This window comes from Leptinotarsa decemlineata, unplaced genomic scaffold (assembly GCF_025532065.1).
Source record: "Leptinotarsa decemlineata unplaced genomic scaffold, Ldec_3_MD MMD2_tig00026358_RagTag_RagTag, whole genome shotgun sequence".
NCBI lineage: Eukaryota > Metazoa > Arthropoda > Insecta > Coleoptera > Chrysomelidae > Leptinotarsa > Leptinotarsa decemlineata.
Window position 1 is genome coordinate 7,455,372 of NW_027412703.1, and position 21,761 is coordinate 7,477,132.

Below are 21,761 nucleotides of genomic sequence, written 5' to 3' on the forward strand. Positions count from 1 at the left end.
AAGGTCGCCTGTGGATCTCTGTTTCCGAATGCCATATTGATGATCGCTCAAGATGTTAAAGCCCTTTTTGGGAATGGGCTGAACACGAGCAATCTTCTAACAAGAAGGAAAAACTCCTTCCTTGTGAGACAGTTTGGAAAGTCTACAAAATACTGGTGCAAGTTCATTTGCACACTTTTTTAAACGACGAAGGGCACTTCATCAATACCAGACGCGTTGTTAGTATGAAGCTTTTTGAAAATTCGCCTTCGTTCTTAATAAACACTGATAAATAAAAATCATTTCCATGTGTTCAGCTGTGTTGTACACCATTGTTATTTCATTGAAGGAACCGCTAAATTGCAGGCATTCAAGTCGTGGCATTTTCAACCTCAGTTCGATTGAGAGCTTATGAAATGAAATCTCAATTCTAAATTATTTCTACTGACGCAACAGAGGTGAGTGCCTGAAAACTATGCGATGATACATTTATTTAATCAATTTTCAACTACGGTGATATTGTTTTTGGCTCACACCTTGAGCTGGGAACTTCTTCCAGGATCCAAAAAGTCAGAATACCTATCTCCGATCGTTATTTTCGCTGAAACGAAGAGATCATGTGACATCATTTTTAAACAATCTCGGGTAGCTGAAAATGTCAAATTGAAGAGAATATTATTTTTTGTGCTCTACTCATAGATTATTGAGAAGCCAAAATTATCCCACGTCAACAGAATCACTTTAGAGACCTTCGTAACATCAATGTGTTCACCCTTGCGCGTCACTCTCTATCCGTTTTCGAACTTTCTTTCTCTCATAGCGCTGTAACCTTAGGTTGTAACCGAATACAACTTTCATCCTGATGAATTAAAATTGCTTTGTTTTCTGCGTTTGAAATCAAATCGGAAACAAACCATCCTCTTCGTTGAACAATGAATCTGACTGAATTGAATCGAATTGAACTGGACCAAATTAAATTTTTCGATTCATTTCATGAATTTCTCAGCCAGGCGCTTTTTTCACTCACTCGAATTGACTGCCGTGTTGATCGGTGGTTCAAGCCTTAGTCTGAACGATCGATTTTCATTTGCTATCGTCTAACCCGTGTTAGGAATCATACGTTGAAAGTCAAGACCTCGTTAATCCCTAACTCGCACAGGTTTCGACTTCTGAGGGTTGTCGTTCGTGAGGCTGTGACAGCTGGTTAACGGAAAAACAGATTTTCAAACAGATATCAATAATTATTTCACAAATGAACATGATAAAACAAAATTATTCGGATAATTTAATTGACTGAAAAATAACAATTATGTTTAGCAAGAAAACGGAAATTACAATGAAATAAAATACAAGCAACAATTAAAAATTGAACTATTAACAAGAAACGAAAATTAAAAATTATTACCAAGAAATGAAAATCAAAAACTAAAAGATTCCAAGCCAAGTTACTTCACGACGTTTCGATTGTTAGTATCCACAATCGTCTTCGGGTGATATTCAACCCTCTGCATGGTCCGTGACCATGAGAGGAGAGCAGGAATTGGAGCATTTCTCTTCAGGGCAGCTGCCCCAGCAGCTGGTGAAATCGGCATAGTTTTCGACACTGAACGAGGTGACCACAAATCTGTCACCGAGTTGGAACCTGTTCAGCAAAAAGCTCAGATAAAAGCCGCAGAGATTACCTTACTTCTGCGGAAACACAAGGATAAGCCAATGCATGGGGTCTTCTTCAATAACATTGGAGACCTTGGCTTATCAAAGCGCCTGACCTTCGCTTTTCCAGGTTGAGTTGGTTGAAATCGGAAACTGAGGGGTTCATCATGGCTTGCCAGAATGGTGTCTTCAACACCTTAATCTACCGCAGTCGCGTGATGGGAAAAGATGTTCCTGACACAAGGTGCAGGGCCTGCCGCGAGGCGCCCGAGACCCTAATGCACTTGCTTTCAGCGAGAAGTGCCAAATTTATTGGAACTATTCGTTCCCCACCCACAAGCTAATAAGCCTGATGTGGTCCTTCTCGACCACCAGAGCAAAACGATATTTGTCGTGGAGTTTCCAGCTCCTGGCGAGACGAATATCGTCAGAAAAGGGGAGAAAAAACGGATAAAATATCGAGATTTTCTCTTCGAACTCCGCAGACTCTATCCATATCACTCTGTCAAGATGGTTGTTCTTATTATTGGAGTCCTTGGTGGAATGATGTCCTCTCTACTCTCGAATCTTAAAATCATACCGGCTTGCCGCACTAAGGCAGAAATCTCAGCCGCACAGATGCAGAAGGCTGTCATTCTTGGCTCACTGCGCTTGCTCAGGGCACATGATTCTCACCAATGATCACTTACCCCACGGTGTGGGGAGTGGTCATTGGTTGATAATGCTGGCGCGCCCTCCCGAATGTATCGGGGCTTCGGGGTTATTATGCATAAAAATACATTTATACATGAAAGGAAAAGGATTAGCCAAAGGCTATCTTCCACCCCTCCCAAAAATTATACAGTGAGTATATTATCCTGATCATTTTACTTTCTCACGTTCATTTTTGAATTGATTTATCAACATGTACTTTTCTAACTATTTGTGCTGGAGAACTGAAATATGATATTCTGGTTTTCAACATGATTAAAAGTGATAGTATGAACCAAAGTCAACTGAAGAACTGAACATTTACCAATTATGCATCTTTTTTGCAGCTGGAGAACGAGAATACCATTGCAATAAAATAGAGTATTTTTCCGAAGAGATATACAGTCCCGATCCCAATGACTCTTCACCGGCTATTCCATGTGAGTATTATCACCTTAAAAATTTTAAGAAAAACTTAAAATATTATTTTCATCTGAAATGTAGGCTATATACAGTTATTTATATTATACACATGTCAAAAATCACATTGTATTTGCGAAATATCGGTTTGATGGTTTTCGAAAAGCATCTCTTCAACTGAAATGGTCCTAAATAATAACATTCGTAATGAAATGATCACAGAAATGATTCACAAATAACAAATATGATCGATATCTCAATGAAGAACAGAATAGGTATAATACAAACTGCACTTGAATAATTTGGTACCATATCACAGAAGTCAGTAGCAGTGAAAAAGAAATCATTATTAGTGAATCGATTTAGATGATGTTCTATGTATTTTCCCATATTTAGCAATTGGTTCGTTCAGATATGCTTACTCGAAATATATTTTCTCACAGGTACAAATCTGAAATATCTTATTGAAAGTGGTTGAGACTATCTTATCGGATGAAACAAAATCAATCTCTGATGATATTCCAATAACTCCTGTTGGCTATTGAAAAATGACATATTGAGTAGTCGAGTCGATCTTATACAGTGCATTTCTTTAATGTTCCCCCCCTTTTATTTTTTGAACGAGTCCACTCAAAAAATTGAAATTTGAGATAATGAAATTAATGCATGAATACTTTATTTTGAAGTGAAATTGACAGATGAACCTTTCAAGATGCCGACTGGGCGCCATCTGGGAAAACAAAAATTAAAAGGAAAGGGGGGTCTTGTTACACATCTTTTTGAAGCTCGTGACAAATGCTTCACAACCCTAGAATATGATGTCAATATCATAAACTACTACAAAAGGACGGAACAAAACTGTTTTTTCCTTAACTAACTGTCACACCCCTACGAACGACAACCCTCAGAAGTCGAAACTTGTGCGAGCTGAGGATTACCGAGGTCTTACCTTTGAACGTGTGATTTCTAACACGGGTTGGACGATAGCAAGTGAAAATCGATCGTTCAGACTAGGGCTTGAACCACCGACCAACACGGCAGTCAATTCAAGTGAGTGAACAAAGCACCCACGTCGAACCGCCTGGCTACCGACCAGAATGCATTGACATTCAACTTCATAATATGAGGTAATGAGCTTGAGGTTAGTTCAGAAAATGCTCCAAATGGTTGCCTTGAACTTCTTGACAGATGAGCAGCCTATCCGATTTTTCACGCTGAACATTTTCAAATACAGTAACGTCGATATCTCTACAAATATTCATTATTCTCTGCCAAATATTCAATATTGAAGCAGTTTCGTACACCTTCTGCTTCAAATTGCCCAATAAAAAAGCCCAAAGGTGTCAAATCTGGCTAGCGGGCTGACCATTCTGTAGGACATCGACGGCCAATCCAAAGACCGGGAGTAATGTGATGGTGCTCCATCTTTTTAGAATAAAATATAAATACCAAATTCGACCTTTAACAAGGCAAAACGTACAAGACTCGAAGAGGACTGGGTTATATATCAAGCCAACCTCAGAGAGTTCAAAAAAGTCTGCAGACGAAAACAAAGAGAAGCCTGGAGAGCCTATTGTGAGGCAGTCGAAGACTTTCCACTAGCTTCTAGGCTACAGAAGGCACTCTCAAATGACCACCATAAGACTATCGGCATCCTGACGAGGGAAAATGGCGACAAAGCCGCCAACCTCCAGGAGAGTGCTGAGATTCTTATGGAAACTCACTTCCCAGGTTCTGTCTTTCCTGGAACGGCGAACTGGACGAATGTACCAATAACACCCTCACAATATGACTGGCAATATGCTAGTACAGTAATTGATGAGGACAAAATAACATGGGCTATATCGAGCTTTTCCCCCTTCAAGTCACCAGGGCCTGGCGGTATAAGACCAGCCCTACTTCAGTGGGGACTGGACACTCTTATGCCACACCTGGTTGGAATATTCAGAGCCTCTCTAGCTCTGAGGTATATTCCCAGTAAGTGGAGAGAAGTAAGAGTAGTATTTATACCCAAACCAGGTTGGATGGACTACACCCTACCAAAAGCATTCCGACCAATTAGTCTCACATCGTTTTTCTCAAAAACCATGGAGAGACTATATGAGCGGTATATAAGAGATGAAGTACTTGTTAACAACCCACTTCATCCAAATCAGCATGCATATACCCCGGGAAGGTCTACTGATTCGGCCCTTCATCATGTGGTTGGCAGAATCGAGAGATCATTGGATAACAAAGAATCCACCCTAGGTATATTCATAGATATTGAGGGAGCGTTTGATAAAACAACCTTTCCAACAATTACCCAGCAACTACACTCCAGGAATGTACCCCTGGTAGTAGGAGAATGGATACTCCAGATGCTCTCTAGCAGAGCAATAAGTATTAATGTAGAAGACATCACAGTAAAAGGACTGGTCATGAGGAGATGTCCACAGGGAGGGGTCTTATCACCTCTTCTCTGGAACATAGTTCTGGATACCCTAATTAATCACCTTAACAAAAATGGATTCTACACAATTGCATACGCAGATGACATAGTTATCTTGCAGACCGGCAAATTTGTAAACACACTGTGCGATAGAGCGCAGGATGGGCTCAAATTGATAGAAACATGGTGTAAGGAACACTCACTGTCGATCAATCCCAAGAAGACTGAGATGGTCCTTTTCACCAGGAAAAGAAGTTTAACGAGCCTAAAACCTCCCGAAATCTTCAAAAGCCAACTAAACTTCTCTGAAGAGGTGAAATACCTTGGTATTATCCCCGACAAGAAGCTAACATGGAACTCTCATCTACAGAGTAGAGCAAAAAGAGCATACGTGGCTTATGAGCAATGTCGGAGGACAGTGGGACGCGCATGGGGTCTTTCACCCCGTGTAGTCGCCTGGATCTACACTGCAATAATAAGACCTATGTTAACGTATGGAGCCATTGCATGGGGACCTAAAGTTCTACAAGCAACGGCCATCCAAAAATTATACCAAATACAGCGACTGGCTTGTTTAAACACCACAGGAGCCATGAGAACAACACCAACCGCGGCAATGGAATTAATCACGGGTCTGACCCCTCTGGACCTGTACGTTAAGGAGGTTGCGTTAATGGCCATGGTACGATTGCACACGGCTGGTGTAAACCTAGAAGTAGGAATGGGTCGATTGAGGTTGGGCCTATGGCAGAAAGCGCTTACTGCGCAACCTCTGCTGCAGGCAACAAGTGATGCAGTTGAACCCAGGTTTGTGTTTAATAAACCCTACAAAATACAAATCAAGCAGAACACAGAGTCAGATGTTACAAATGCAATACGGATTTATACAGATGGCTCAAAAACCAAAGAAGGCTCAGGATGTGGAGTGTACTCCAGATCACTAAGCCTAAGGATTAAGTGGGGAATGGGAAGAAATACCAGCGTGGTCCAAACAGAACTGGCTGGTATCTCAATCGCCACAAAAGAAATAACCAAGAAAAGAATTTCTGGCAAAAACATAACAATCTGCACTGATAGCAGACAAGCACTATTAGCCTTGAACAGACACCGTGTTACTTCAGGGCTAGCACTAGAGTGTCACGAAGATTTAGCCAAAGCCTCGATAGATAATAACATTATCCTGAGGTGGGTTAAAGGGCACAACAGGAGTAAAGGTAATCGCATTGCCGACTCTTTAGCCAAGGAAGCGGCTGGACTAAGAATTTTAGGACCAAGTGGCACCCACGGCCTGATGACTTCGACAATTGCGGAACTAGTCAAAAGTTACACCCATGCTCAATCTCTAAAGAGATGGGATGGAATCAAAGGATGTAATCTTGCCAGGATCACCTTGGGCGACCCTGGGAAGCTGGCGCCGAAGAAATATCTGGCGATGACCAGGAAAAATCTACGCCTTACAGTAGGATTTCTGACTGGCCACTGTCAGCTAAGGAAACACCTACATAATATGGGGCTAGTGGACACACCTCTATGCAGGATGTGTGAACAGGAAGATGAGACTGTCAGGCATGTCCTGTGCGAGTGCCCGGAGTTATCGTCAATAAGAGAGTGTGTGTTCGGCGAGTCTTGGCCTACACCTGCTGATATGAAGGAGATGTCTCCCAGCGACCTGTCCACCTTCCTGGAAAGGACAGGATGGACGACGACCTAGGAGGACAACTCCTCGGGAGGATGTACAATGGGTCACATGTGGCCTAAGTGCGTGGGCTTACACTCATCCTCCCTACTCTACAGATACAGATACAGAAATACCAAATTCATTAGGATTCGCTTCAACGATTTCAGTGATGAAAGGGTCAACGGTAGTTTCCAGCATTCCAGCAAAAATAGAGGTCCTACAATATGGTTTCCCAATGTTTCTGCCCAACCATTGCCGTTCAAAAAAATGTGCATTCGTCGCCGAAACAAATATTGTGATTTTCGTCATGATGTCGCAGAATTATGTTCTTCGATCAGGGTCATCTTCAGTTAATTGGTGCACCATTTTAATTTTGTATGAATGATACCTATTCATCTTCAAAAGTCTCCACACAGTAAAAGGAGACACCTCACAAACATTCGCGACGAAATAAGTAGACTGTGCAGGATTTACTACCATCTCACCAAATATTTGCACTTGCTATTCTTCCGGAATGGACGGATGACCTGTTATGTACACTACCGGTAAAAGTGAATTTGGATACAAGTTCCCCCAAATATTTTCTACAGATAGGACGATTCGGAAAACGTTCAATGAAAATCCTTACAGTCTCGTGGAAGTTACGCCCGTCGCACCTTAAATAAAAATCGCTTCGATTTTGTCTTCCAATGGACGAGAATTGACCATTTTAGAGATTGTTGACGTGGTACTATACGTTCTCAACTACTTTCGATGTAGACTGAGGGGTAGTTGTAATTGAGCTATCTACGTCCACTTAGTACCATTTTCTGTAAAGTCCCCCTCCCCTTTTATTTTTTGAACGGGTCAACTCAAAAAATTTAAATTTTATTCCACTTTCAGTAGGGGCATTAGCCACTCCCTGTTTCGCGGCTGTCAGTCCCAGAGATTGGCAATGTGCTGCCGTGCAGTTCTGACTGATCCAGGCCAAAGCACGAGATTAGCTGGCATATAATGCTAACTATCTCGGTCCTGTCCCTTCCAGCCAGACCGCGAAGCAGTTCCTCCATACTACTAGTGGACAAATTTGAACGAAATTGAAACTTATCAGGCGTGAGCACAATGAACAGAAACGAAAAAGATAAATTGGAATGTACTCACCAGAAGTCTGGTAGGTTCTTGCGCACTATAACCAACGCACTAAACTATCACGAGAAATTAACCACTGGTAAAAAATCTGTTTAAAATCTGGTAAATGGCTGATCATCTAACAGGAACAATCAGAAATTATCGTATTTCTTCACAGCGAAAATTAATGTAATATGTCGAAATTTGGGTTACTGACATCAATGCATGAATACCTCATTTTGAAGGGAACTGGACAGACGAAACTTTCAAGATGGCGACTGGGCGCCATATGGGAAAAAATTAAATGAAAAGGGGGTTCTTGTGACACATCTTTTTGAAGCTCCTGCCAAATGCTTCACAACCCTAGAATATAATGTCAATAACTTCAACTACTACAAAAGGGCGGAACAATAATTCTGTTTCAGAAAAAATCTGTTTAAAATCTGTTTTTCCGTTAATCAGCTGCCACCCCCATACGAACGACAACTCTCAGAAGTTGAGAAACTTGTGCAAGCTAAGGACTAACGAGGTCTTACCTTTTAACGTGTGATTCCTAACACGGTTGCCTGAATGCACTGAAATTTAACTACATAATATGAGGGAATAAGCTTGAGGTCAGTTCAGAAGATGCTTGAAATGGATGCCTTGAACTTCTTGACATATGAACAGCCTATCCGATATTTCATGTCCAACATTTTTGAACACAGTAACGTCAATAACTCTACACATATTTATTATTCTCTGCCGTATATCCGCTCATGTATGAGCTGATCCTCAATCTCGATTGGACGTTTCTGAATGCGTTTCGCAATGCAGATGATGCCTGTATTATGAAAAATTATACAGAGTATTTGATCGCTGCGTGCCAAAATTCTCGATAAAATCTAAAAATAATTATCCAGCCTACTTTGATGGTGCATTGATGAAGAAAATTCGAACAAAAACAAAATTTTGGTGTAAATACAACAGAAACGGCGACATTCACGCTTTTCACGAATTCAAACGTCTTCGGGCAGAAATCAAAGCAGATATTAGAATAGCTTATAAAAAATTTATTCAGAAACCTGAGAGCGAGATTATACATAACCCCAAAAAGTTTTTGTCATTCATTGACAAGTCAAAACATCCGAATGGAATCGGAGATAAAATGTTACATGAAGGCAAGCTACTCGATAATACCTCAGATATTCTTAATGGTTTTGCAGATTTCTTCAGTGGTTCTTATACAGGGTGTTCCTTATACACATGCTAATATTTAAGGAGGTAATTCTTAGACCCATTTTGAGGAAAAAACGTCCTATGGACGTATGTCCTAAACGCCTTAACTTTTGAGATACAGGGTGGCAAAGTTTTCAAAAATAATCAGTTTTTTAATAATAACTGAGATAATTTTGTAGACATCTTTGGCATATTTGGTACATATGTTCCATGCCTCAAGGCGCATTTTCTGATGTACAATTTTCTTAATTTTCTCTGCCAGTGGCGTAAGTACGAGTTTTGAAATGTATATTTTTGGCGAAAAAAATACTACGCCACTGCTTTATCTTGAATTAAAAATTATTTTTAAAATCTATATACATTTTTGAGCATATTTGATTTGCTGGGTTTTCTTTGTCCGACGCATGGTTTTCGCTCAAAAAATTAAAAATCGCTTTACTTAAGGATAAATTCCTTAAAAATCTGATGCGGTATCGTGCATCGACTGAAAGCAAACTAAGAGATCAGATTTGTTGCAAAATAATTGAGGATCTAAAAGGTATTTGTTTGTTGTCAGATGCACTGTTCTCAATTAAAATTACGCCATAACGCAGCACCGCTTAATAATTTTTGAAAACATAAATTTAGTTATCCTGGAATAAATGACGTGTAGCAGAATTTATATACTGCACCTCTTGGAAATATAGAGTTTGTCGATATGTGATTTCTTTTAGAGATTAAAAGCAGAAAAAACAGCGTACCCACCATAGCAATAAAAAACGAATTCTCTGTATGTACAAACGTCAGTGGCTAATATTGATGTTGGTTTAAAGTAAGGTGTTGGTGTTAAAAACTGTCACAGCGCGTTTTGATTGATTTTGAAGTATTATTGAAGTTATTTTGGTAGTCCGCTGTTTTTCTGAATATCAGTAAATATGGTAAATTATACGAATGCGGAAATGGCGCAAATGCATTACGTATATGGCCTTGCCGATGGTAATGCAACAGAAGCCAGGCGCATTTATCAGGAAAGATATCCTAATCGTGCCTCACCAGATAGCCGAACCTTTTCAAATATTCATCGTCGACTTGGGGAAACTGGTAGTTTCAAGAAAGGAACTCCGGAAGGTAGACCGCGTGTAGTAAGAACTCCTGAAATTGAGGAAGCGGTGCTGCAAGAAATTGAGGAACATCCTGAGACGAGTACGAGGAAGATCGCTAGAACTCTGGATATTTGTCATCAAATTGTTTGGCGTATTTTGGTTGATTTTTTGTTATACCCATACCATATTTCAAGAGTGCAGGCATTACTCCCCAGAGATTTTCCACAGCGTGTGAACTTCAGTCAGTGGTATCTACAAAGTATTGCACTAAATCCGCAGTTTGAGACACAAATTTTGTTCACAGACGAAGCAAATTTTTCTCGGAATGCCATTCAAAATTTCCATAACAATCATGTGTGGGCTGAAGAAAATCCCCATGCAATAACCGAAACCCATTTCCAACACCAATTTTCGGTTAATGTATGGGCAGGAATTATGGGTGATCATCTAATAGGCCCAATTTTTCTACCAGGACGCCTTGATGGTCGTTCTTATTCACACTTTCTCGAAGAAGACTTACCTGGGTTATTGGAAGATGTGCCACTTGCGTTAAGGAATCGAATATGGTACATGCACGATGGCGCCCCTACTCATTTCAGTGTAATTGTCCGAAACCATTTAAATACAGTTTATCCTAATCGTTGGATAGGTCGCGGAGGACCTCAGCAATGGCCAGCAAGATCCCCCGATCTCAACAGTTTAGATTTTTTTTATGGGGTCACCTTGAAACTCTTGTGTATAAAACTCCCGTTAATACTTTAGAAGATTTTAGAGAGCGAATAGTTGCCTCGTGTGAAACTATACGAAATACGCCGGGAATATTTGAATGGGTGTGTAATTCCATGCGTAGAAGGGCGGAAGCATGCATACTAAGTGCAGGTGGCCACTTCCAACAATTTTTATAATCAGTTTTGGTATTATTACTAACTAACAAATTTGTTCTATTCATTTAGACTTACTGTCACAAAATAAAATAAAAATCATTTTTGTGAAAAATTTAGTTTTTTGCAGATTATGTTTTCAAATATTATTAATGAAGTGATAATGCGTTATGAAGCAATTTTCAGATTCTTATTCATTTTAGAATTGATCTAATTTCCTAATTTGCTTTCTGTCGATTTTTATTTTTTTGAGTGAAAATCATGCGTCGGACAAAGAAATACCAAGAGATCAAATTTTATCAAAAATAAATGAGGATTTTAAAAATGATTTTATTTTGAAAAGAAAGCATTGGCGTAGTACTTTCTCCCCAAAAATATTCAATGCGAAACCCGTAGGGATGCCACTGTTTGAAAAAATACAAATTTGTGTACATCAGAAAATGCGCCTTGAGGCATGGAATATATGTACCAAATATGCCAAAGATGTCTACAAAATTATCTCAGTTATTAATAAAAATCTGATAATTTTTGAAAACTTTGCCACCCTGTATCTCAAAAGTTAAGGCGTTTAGGACATACGTCCGTAGAAAGTTTTTTTCTCATAATGGGTCTAAGAATTTCCTCCTCAAATATTAGCATGTGTTTAAGGAACACCCTGTATAGTGTCAACATTAAGTGACCATGTGAATAACAGTAGTGATATTCCCAGCTTAGCAATCAAAAACTTTAGTATTGAAGATGTTTATCATACCCTAAAAAATTAAAGCCTAAATTTACTGCGAGACCTGATCATATTCCAGCATTCATTATTAAAGATTGTGCCTCAGCTCTCGTTGAACCACTAACAACTCTAATTAAAATATGCCTGAAAACATCAACTGTACCATCAATATGAAGAATGATGAAAGTCTGCCCAATTTTCAGAAAAGGAGATAAAAGTGAGATACAAAATAACAGACCAATCTCTACCATATATGCAACTTTTGTAAAGTGTTTGAGATGCTTCTTGAGAAGACAATCTATTGTCATGCCAGCAACAGTATTAGCCCCAATCAACATGGTTTCATATAAGGACGTTCAACCATCACGAATCTGGTAACAATCACTCATTATATTGCAGAGGGTATTGATTGTCAGTCTAAGACTGATGTCATCTACACTGATTTTTCTAAAGCGTTCGACATACTTGACCATAGTATCCTGCTACCTGCTCAACAAGCTTTCGACTTTTGGGTTATCCGGTGAATTAATTGCCCTCTTCATAGTTGTCAACATTTCTTGGTCTCAGGTTCATGTACTCTCTACAAATATTATAGAAATTGCCACAAACAATAAATGGGCTTTTGATTTTGGTTTTTGTGTCCGGAACTTTGTTGTATAGTTCGGCCATATCTTTAATATGATGTATTTGCATATCTTTCAGAGCTTTTTTTAGGCATGCTCCAGAAACACCAATAATCATCACAACCTAAGAATAAACCCCTCCGAGGAGTAAAATTAATATAGAATTATATCATCTACATAAGAAAAACTTCTAGCAGTGGGATTTGAACTCGGGTTATAGAAAAAATATACAGTGTGTCAATTTGAAAACTTCCCACCCTCAATATCTCCCTTCCAGTACATAATATGAAAAAATGGTCAGACAGGTCAACTTTATTTGCAAGGGGGACACTCTGAATGAATATTTTCAACCCTCGGGGTTCAACCCCCTAGGAGGGGTGGATGTTACCCTCAGAATTTCAAATGGAAAGGGGGGTCAAGTGGCACATCATTTTGAAGGGCATTCAATTCTCTTGCCAATGATACCTTTTTCATTAGTTTTTGATGAGCAGTTTTTGAACAATAACGTTCCAAACGAACGGTGATTAGAAGTGAATAAGAATAAATGATTAAAACTCGCCCGCACTAGATGTTTGGTATTCAGGTTGGTATTCAAAACAAATGATTGTAATGGACTATTGGAAAAGGTGAGCATCGTACTAGGTAGCATCGTTCCAACCCTTGAGTAATATTCGAATTCGTGGATGTGAGAGGAATGTAGAACTACTTAGTTAACGAAATACGCATCGAGTGCAAACAAAAAATACTAAATTGCAAAAAACAAATTTCAACCATCTTGTTACGCTTTATCTGATAATATGTTCAAAATGTTGTCCATTCTGCTCTAAACAGTAATACAGTCTGTTTTCGAACTCCTCTCGAACATTTTGGAAAACTTCACCACTAATTGACCGGCATGCTGCTGTAATTCGTCCTTTGAGGTCATCCATATCAGTGGGCTGTGTTTTATAAACGACAGATTTGAGATATCCCCAAAGAAAAAAATCTAATGGAGTCAAATCCGGTGATCTCGGTGGCCACTCAATTGATCCCCTTCTGCCAATCCATCTCTCCCGGAATCGCTCGTTCAACCATTGTCGGACGGGGCGAAAATAATGAGGTGGCGCACCGTCCTGTTGGAAATGTAACAAATCTTCCTGCAACAGTAAATTACCGTGTGCATCAATTTGAGTTTCGAGCTCGTGAGTTATAAGTGGATCGATAGGTGCTTGAAGCATATCTAGGTACAGATCACCATTCAAGTTTTCTTCAAAAAATAAAGGTCCGATAATGGCATTTCCAAGAATACCAGCCCAAACATTAACTTTTTGTGGGTGTTGTGTATGTCCTTCTCGAAAATTGTGAGGGTTTTCGTCACTCCAATAGCGACAATTTTGCCTATTAACATTGCCATTCAGGAAAAATGAACATTCATCACTGAAACAGATATTGAACAGAAGATTAGGTAAAGCATTGATTCGAAGAGTCATGATTTCACAGAATTCTATTCTTCTGTCATAATCATCTTCATGGAGCTCGTGGAGAATCTGCATTTTATATGGATGAAATTTGTGCATTTTCAGTGCTTTCCTTACAGTCTCGTGTGACATTCCCGTCTGTTCTGCTACTGATCGTAAGGAGCTAGTCGGCTCTGCAGCAAATGTTCCCAACACCTCAATTTGAGCATCCTCATTCAGTACTCTGGGGTTATTCCTTTTTTATTCTTCACCGAACCAGTTTCGGAAAACTTTGTCACCAAATCAAGCACATACCGGTGACTTATATTAAGATTTGGATTTCTTTCATTAAAAAGAGATGCCGCCCTTCGTGCGCACTTGCCCACCTCTCCATAAATAAAAATTATTTCAATTCGGTCTTGGATAGTGTAAACCATTCTTACAATTTATACACTTTCTAAGGTATCGCTGATCAGCTCAACAAATGAAACTGAAATGATAGTACTACCAAATGGCTTGAATGCGATGAACACCTTTTTTGCTCAAAAAACGATACTTTTTATAGCAGAAGTAACAAAAAAGGGATAAGAGTTTTAAATCCGATAATAAACCCAAATGAAAGTCACCGAAATCAGATAACTAATTAATGTAAATTTTTTGAGGCTTGTCTAATTTTACCCCTGATGGAAAGTTGAAAAGCTGACCCGTCATCACAAGTTTTACTTATAAGAGAGTCAATAAATTGTATTCCTTTGCATACTAACTTGATAACCAGGCATTTTAGTATAGGCCAATTCTAATTACTTCTATTAGTTTAGAACTACATTTTCGGATACTGCTGATCGGAAAATAATAAATGAGGGCACCGTCGGCAAGCGAATTGAATGCCCTTCAAAATGATGTGCCACTTGACCCCCCTTTCCATTTGAAATTCTGAGGGTAACATCCACCCCTCCTAGGGGGTTGAACCCCGAGGGTTGAAAATATTCATTCAGAGTGTCCCCCTTGCAAATAAAGTTGACCTGTCTGACCATTTTTTCATATTATGTACTGGAAGGGAGATATTGAGGGTGGGAAGTTTTCAAATTGACACACTGTATACAAAAATATATACGTTACCGCTGAGCTACTCTGGCGATTACCAATATGAGGTCTGATTGTGATATGGGTGGCATTTGATATTCACTTTGTGAGTGAATAAATAACTTTGAAGAGTTTTTAATGATATGATGATGTCAATTACAAGAGCGAACAAGTATTTTTTTGGTCTCTAAAATATTTTCAATTTTTTTTATCGACCTTTTTTGGGTATTTGTTGCCTTTCACAATCTGAAAAATATAAAAATTATAATGGAGAACTTGATGTAATGTTAGAGAAGTCATCAGATACAAATGTTTATCGGAAGAAAACACATACAAATAGATTTCTTCACTATTCATCAAATCATCATGCCAGTGTTAAAAAAGGTATAATAAATTGTCTTTACAAAAGAACTAAAGCGATATGCAATTCAACTGAGAATCTCAATGAAGAAATATCATTAATTAAATCTGTTTTGAAAGATAACGCTTATCCAGATTCGTTCATAAATTCAACGATAAATGCATTAGAAAATAAAGAGTCAATTAAAAACCAAACGAACATACAAACAGCTTCACGAATTCAACAACATCCAACTAAACAATTACCGACTCAACATCCACCGACACCTTTCACAACTAATGTTATACCTTACATTCCAAGACTATCTGAAAAAATAAGACGAATTGGAGATTCTCTTTTATTTATTTATTTATTATCGAATTCTCTTTATTTATTTTCAGGATAACTTCCAATGCAGCTGAGAGGACTATAAAATTTGCGCTGTAATTCCTAAAAATTCTGCAACTCAACGCTGAACAATCACTAACTTTTCGAAATAATCTATTCCAAATAATCTTTGGCATATACAATTATAATAATGTTTTATTCGTACTATTACGTTACATATCTTAATTCAGATCTGTTTAAATATAAAATGTAGATGCAGATGCAGATCTAAACGATTCAATAACAAACCAAATCAATCTCTGTTTGAACATATAGCATGAACATCATTTGAATACAAATATTTTCTAATTTGGTTTGAATATAAAAATATATACATTGTTGATACTGGAAGATTGAAATTCAAATCAAAGATTGAACAATTCAAAATGAAATGAGATTGTAAAAGATTTAGTCAACTTATAGTTCTGAAATATTAAGTTTTATATCAGATTAAGGAAAAAATTTGCCACTAAAATCACTTTAGAATAATTACATCTGCAATTTATATTATGAGCAACATCTCATGCAAGTCTGTAACATACTCTGCTTGCAGCTTTCTAGTCTTTCTAACGGAATAGTGAACAGCCAAGTTTTGAACTTTTTTTTGAACATTCCGTATGAGTTAATCCTTTTGAGTTCAGACGGTAGCACATTAAAAACTTTTGGTTCAAAAAAAGTGTAACCCCCATCGAATGACAGGTACAACCCCAATTTTTTCAAGGGGAAGAATAGGCTTTTGATATATCGTTTGAAAGGTCTCTTCATTCTCAATTCAAAAATGTTATTGCTTTCAAGATTATTGCAACAATTAGGATATATTGCAATATTATTGCAATATACTCAAAATTTATTTCGTGATGAGGTATTGATAATAAGACAGTAAGTAAAAACCATAGCAAAATTCTTTTTAGATGGTATCCTTTGAAAAACTTCAAATGATTTCAATGGCAACGTTAGTTTAAAACGCCGTATTTTGTATGTTACAACATTAGTTGTCAGCATTTCAATTTAAGTTTGAAGTTCGTTAACCTTAAGTCTGACAAATGGTTAGATTAACGGAAATGCATAAAATAACAGTTTTACAGATGATTGGTTACGAAGATTAAACTCGAATACAACAGAAAGTAGCCATTCATTGATAGTAAACATATTGAAAAAAAATAAAACGCATCCCTATAAAATGATACCTACTCAGAAGCTCATGGAAGACGATTCCGATAGAAGAACTTATTTTTGTGAGCAAAAGATGGACATGTTGTAAAACAATATCATCCAATTAGAAGACGTTATGTTTTCTGAAGAGTGTTTTTTTAACGGTCATGCTAATCGGCAAAATTGCCGCTGCTGGTCAACGGAAAATTGTCACTGGATGAGAGAAGAACACTCGCAATACCCTCAAAAGGTTAATGTTTGGGCAGGAATTGTAGGAAACCATATAATTGCTTCCATTCAGGGCAACTTGAATGGCGGCAACTATTTGGCACTACTTCAAAATGATGTCTTTCGAAGTTTAGCAAATTTATATCCTGATCCAGGAAACGCTCAAGTTCCAGGGAATACGATATGGTTTCAGCAGGATGCAGCACCACCACATTACCAAGTTAATGTACGGCAATACCTCGATACAACATTTCCCATTCGGTGGATAAGGAGGCGAGGATCGATTGAATGGCCAACGCGATCATATGATCTTCCGTCATTAGATTTTTTTTATAGAGATATGCAAAGGGCATTGTGTACAAAACTGAACCTTCAGATTTGAATGCCTTGAAAGAACCAATAACGCGTGCGATTAGATCGGTTACGCCTGATATGTTAAATGATGTTAGAAGACAGTTTCATTTGAGATTAGGATGTTGTCAAGATGTTCGCGGGAACATTTTGAACATCTACTTCGTCAACATCTATAGTTCTGTTTTGTATTCTACATCTCATTACATTTTGCATTATTTTTTGAGTGTATTTTATCGAATTTCGGTAACCACATAATTTTAATTTATTTTATCTCAATTGTTGCAATGAACTTGAAAGCGATTACAGTTTTGGATAGAGAATAAAAAGACCTTTCAAACAAAATATCACAAACATATACTTACCATTTAAAAAATTGGGGGTTGTACCTGTCATTCGAAGGGGGTTGAAGGTAGGGGTGGCAATTTTACTTTAAAAAATTTCAAATTATAATTAACATTTGACGTATTTTGGTATTTTTTTAATATGTACAGTGACCGAAATAATGAATTTATTCCATTTGACTTTTACATACCGTATATCATTTTAAAAATGCACATTTGAATTTTCTGTTGATTATTGATAAGTGTTTTTGAGGCTCCTCCTCGCTAAAGTTTGCACTAGAATGTTACGAATCAGAAAATCATAATATAAACGAAGATGGGTGTAAAAAAATTCTTGTAATTCGCATTTGATCCCATTTTTTACTCCAGCTCATCTATTTTAACTGATTTGATTATTGATTAACATTCTGAATTTTTTCTCTTGCAGATGCAGTCAAAAAGTCGATTATTTTCATCATCATGGGAAGCATATTTATTCTGATTGGTTATATGTCCTGTTTAATTGGCCAATGTATGGATAATAGAGCACGTTATACATTATTTTCCGGAGTTATTTTCATACAGACAGGTAATGTGAAATTTTTATTTATTCATGATTACTTTTCAAAATGAGCTAGTATTAGACATAACCATTCAAAATATTTTTGTATATGTGTAATCTAGTACACGAGTTGAAAATAGAAATAAATGTCGGAAAAAATCGTGCGATGGTTCATCCGATTCGGCAATGTTTATCGGCACATAAAAAATTGCAGAGTCCATAAACAAATCAGTATTCAGATTTTCGCAAATATTTCAATGATTCCTTCAAAAATAGGAAACTAAAAAAAAATTGTTGCACCCCTCGTGACTCAATCCCAGTTGGAGATGCGGACGCGACATCTAATGCAAATACGTTACAAAAATATATTTTTTCAATAAATCAAAAATCTATTTTGTGAATAGATTTTCAATACAAATCATGGGATTATAAAACAAGAACAAAAATTAATTAGCGCTCCGGACCGACTTCATTGATTCCAGTGGCGCATTTGCTTTTTCAGCTGCAGCTGATCTGCCAATGTTATCTCTCTCATAAAACAAAATGTAGGGTGTCTCCAGAGGCTCCAATGAATTTAATACATAGCCAGAACACTTCGTGACTCGACTATCGTCAAACTAAAACCAGTCCGTTCCATCTTTGACCAAGGCGTAATAATGACCAAATTCAACGCCAGAACCACAGTGAACAATGACTGCATGAATATTATAATAGTGGTCTGCTAAATTGAAGTGTTCATCTATATTGAACCTTCGAAAGAGTTTGGTGCTTCCGTCAGAGGTTGAGTCTTGTGTGAAGATCATCAGTGTTATTATTGGATTGACTGGTGCCTCAGCTATACTCATTTCCTTATATCAGTCAGTTAGTTTGGCGCATGTTTGGCAATACAGTAAATCATCACCTGTTAAAAATTCCATTTTCAGATGATTTAACAATCAGCTTTGCACGGACTGGTTATTAGTCATATCAGGAAACGCTAGATGAAGTTTCAGAAATTCACATAGGGTTTTGCTACCTCTTGAACATTCACTACAAAGTAAACAAATCAGGATTTTTCCTTCAGAAGATTTACAAACACAAGACTTGTAAAATGCCATTCATGTAGCAAGTGTGATCCCTGAGGTATCTAATGACACAACAAGCTGACGTTAATTTACCCGATACTGCGTTTACCTGATCTGTGCAACGCAATTCTTTATCCATCGTAATCCCTAACGAATGAAATTATAAATGAAAACAAATTTGGTGATTCGTTGAGGAATGTCAATTATGATTTTCAAAATGAAAAACATTTCTTACCTGATTATTTAAACATTTTGAATAGAAAAAGACCGATGATAGTTGCCCCAAATTCACCCACGGAGGCCTGTTTTTGGCGTTAATTTAAAATTATAAACTGTTGAGATGAAGTTTCGAGAGGTGGCACTATTTTTAAAACTTTCTCCTCTTCAAGGATCTATTTTTTCAATTCCTTAATTCTTTATAGTTTTTCAATTACTTGCAAAACCTGAATGATTGTTTTTACATCCTAATTTACTTGTAATGCACTGTTTGCACCACCTTTGTTGTGGTAATCAATATTACTGGAGCTTTTTCCCAACATGGAACCGTTATTTGTAACACCTCAACACGTGTTTCAATCACCAAGTGACCATCTTCAAGAGAAGGAGGTATTAAAAATAACGGTTTGGTGTTGGGGAAAAATTCCATTAATATTCACATCTCAATTTCACGTATTTGTTCGACCATTCTCTATTTTTCACTATTTTTATCTTGTGAACTAGACTAGTGGTGTATGAAAGAAGAGGCGTATTCTGATCAAATATGAATAAATGAATGGATAAATACCTGCCCGTTTTCTTCAATCTCCCAGTATAATTCTGGAATTAGTTTATTCGTTTTAGATATGAATTACTGATGTTTATATTCGTTTGGCGTATTATATAAACGAAAATTGACACCAAGTTAGTCTTGAAGGGAAGAATTTTTGTGGTCCTCACTTGCCACAGAACAAATCGATTTGGTCATTCAGTATATAACATCGTCAATGTTTATTCTTATGCAAAGATTCTAAATAATTGAGTTTCCAACCCTTGCTTGCGTTGTGCAAGTTTAGATTCGGGAGCTTGTTTTTGCATTCTAAGGAATGGTTTGGAATCATTTTTACTTCAATTGTGAATTGTTATTGTAGTGTATTTGATTTATATCCAATCTTCAAGTATGCCCAATTACTTTATCACCGGAAACTACCGGTCTTATAGGGTTATCTTGTATTTATGAATTTTCATTAGGCCATATAGTTTAGGGCAGGAGGGGTTCGACAGCTTTCGATGTATGCCTAAATCAGAAGTACTTACAGTTCATTGAAAAATTTTATAAACAAACACCCCTTATCCCACTTTTAGCAGAAATATTTATGAACAACTTAGAGATCAATATAGTACATTTGAAGACTACTATAGTAAATTCCGACCTGGGTGAAAAACATATTTATTTTTGGTACAGATATGTACAAGATATTCTCATCTGTTCCAGAGTTGCTCGTACTACACGGCAGCTCAACCAGTTCATGACATTTATGAAAAATCTTGATAAAAACATACACTTTCTTTTGAGAAACAGAGATAGAGAAACAACATAATTTCTCAGACCTGACAAACACATAATCATAACAAATTTGCTTTCAATGTATTCGGAAAACCGAGCTATACATATATTACAATACCAAGTGATTCTTTTCATCACGACAGTCATGAATTAGCAGCCTACAATTAAATGTTCTACAGAGCATTCTTGTTACTTTTATCTGCTACCAATCTAAGTAAGGAAATCAAAATAATTATTCAGATGAGACATAATCACGATTACAACGCAGACACAAAATCCAGAAGCTAGTCAGAAAACGAAGCCTAAAATTTGCGCACAGAATAATATATCCCCAGAGCGAACAATCAGAAATCAAGAAATTTGTAACGTTAACATATTTTAGTTGCGGAATTTTTCAGAAAAAACAATTTGTAAGTGGCATGCTGGGTTATCTAGTCACATTTTTTATGTCGAATATAAATGGCCAAAATTTCTCAAAACAGTATGCTGAACATGAAAGGTCCTTCACACTAGATAAAAAACCATCCCTTGGAATGCAACCACAAGTTATAGAATGTAAACGATACGGAAATGTTGCACTATGCAAGGAAGGGTTGGGAACTCAATTATTCAGAATTCTCAAAAATTCATTAGCTTAAGCATTACGGATGTAACCGACCAAATCGACTTGGTCTACTCGCCGATTTTCAGATTAGCGTACCCACATTATCACAGCTAAACATAATTTAGATAGTCATTCAAGTTAAGGACCGTCTGTTCCTACCTACAGTGGTGTATAGGTATATAAGGTTTAATATTGTTGATTATTT

General features: G+C 37.3%; 1 protein-coding gene across 1 annotated transcript in view; it reads left to right on the plus strand.

Annotated features, from left to right (window-relative positions):
- Positions 1-21,761, plus strand: part of stg1 (stargazin-like protein) — a 323,672-nt gene that overhangs the window by 295,796 nt on the left and 6,115 nt on the right. The window contains exons 2-3 of the mRNA XM_074184840.1: positions 2,670-2,762; positions 18,232-18,372. Of these exons, the coding sequence (XP_074040941.1) occupies positions 2,670-2,762; positions 18,232-18,372 (234 nt within the window). The remainder of the gene's footprint in view (positions 1-2,669; positions 2,763-18,231; positions 18,373-21,761) is intronic.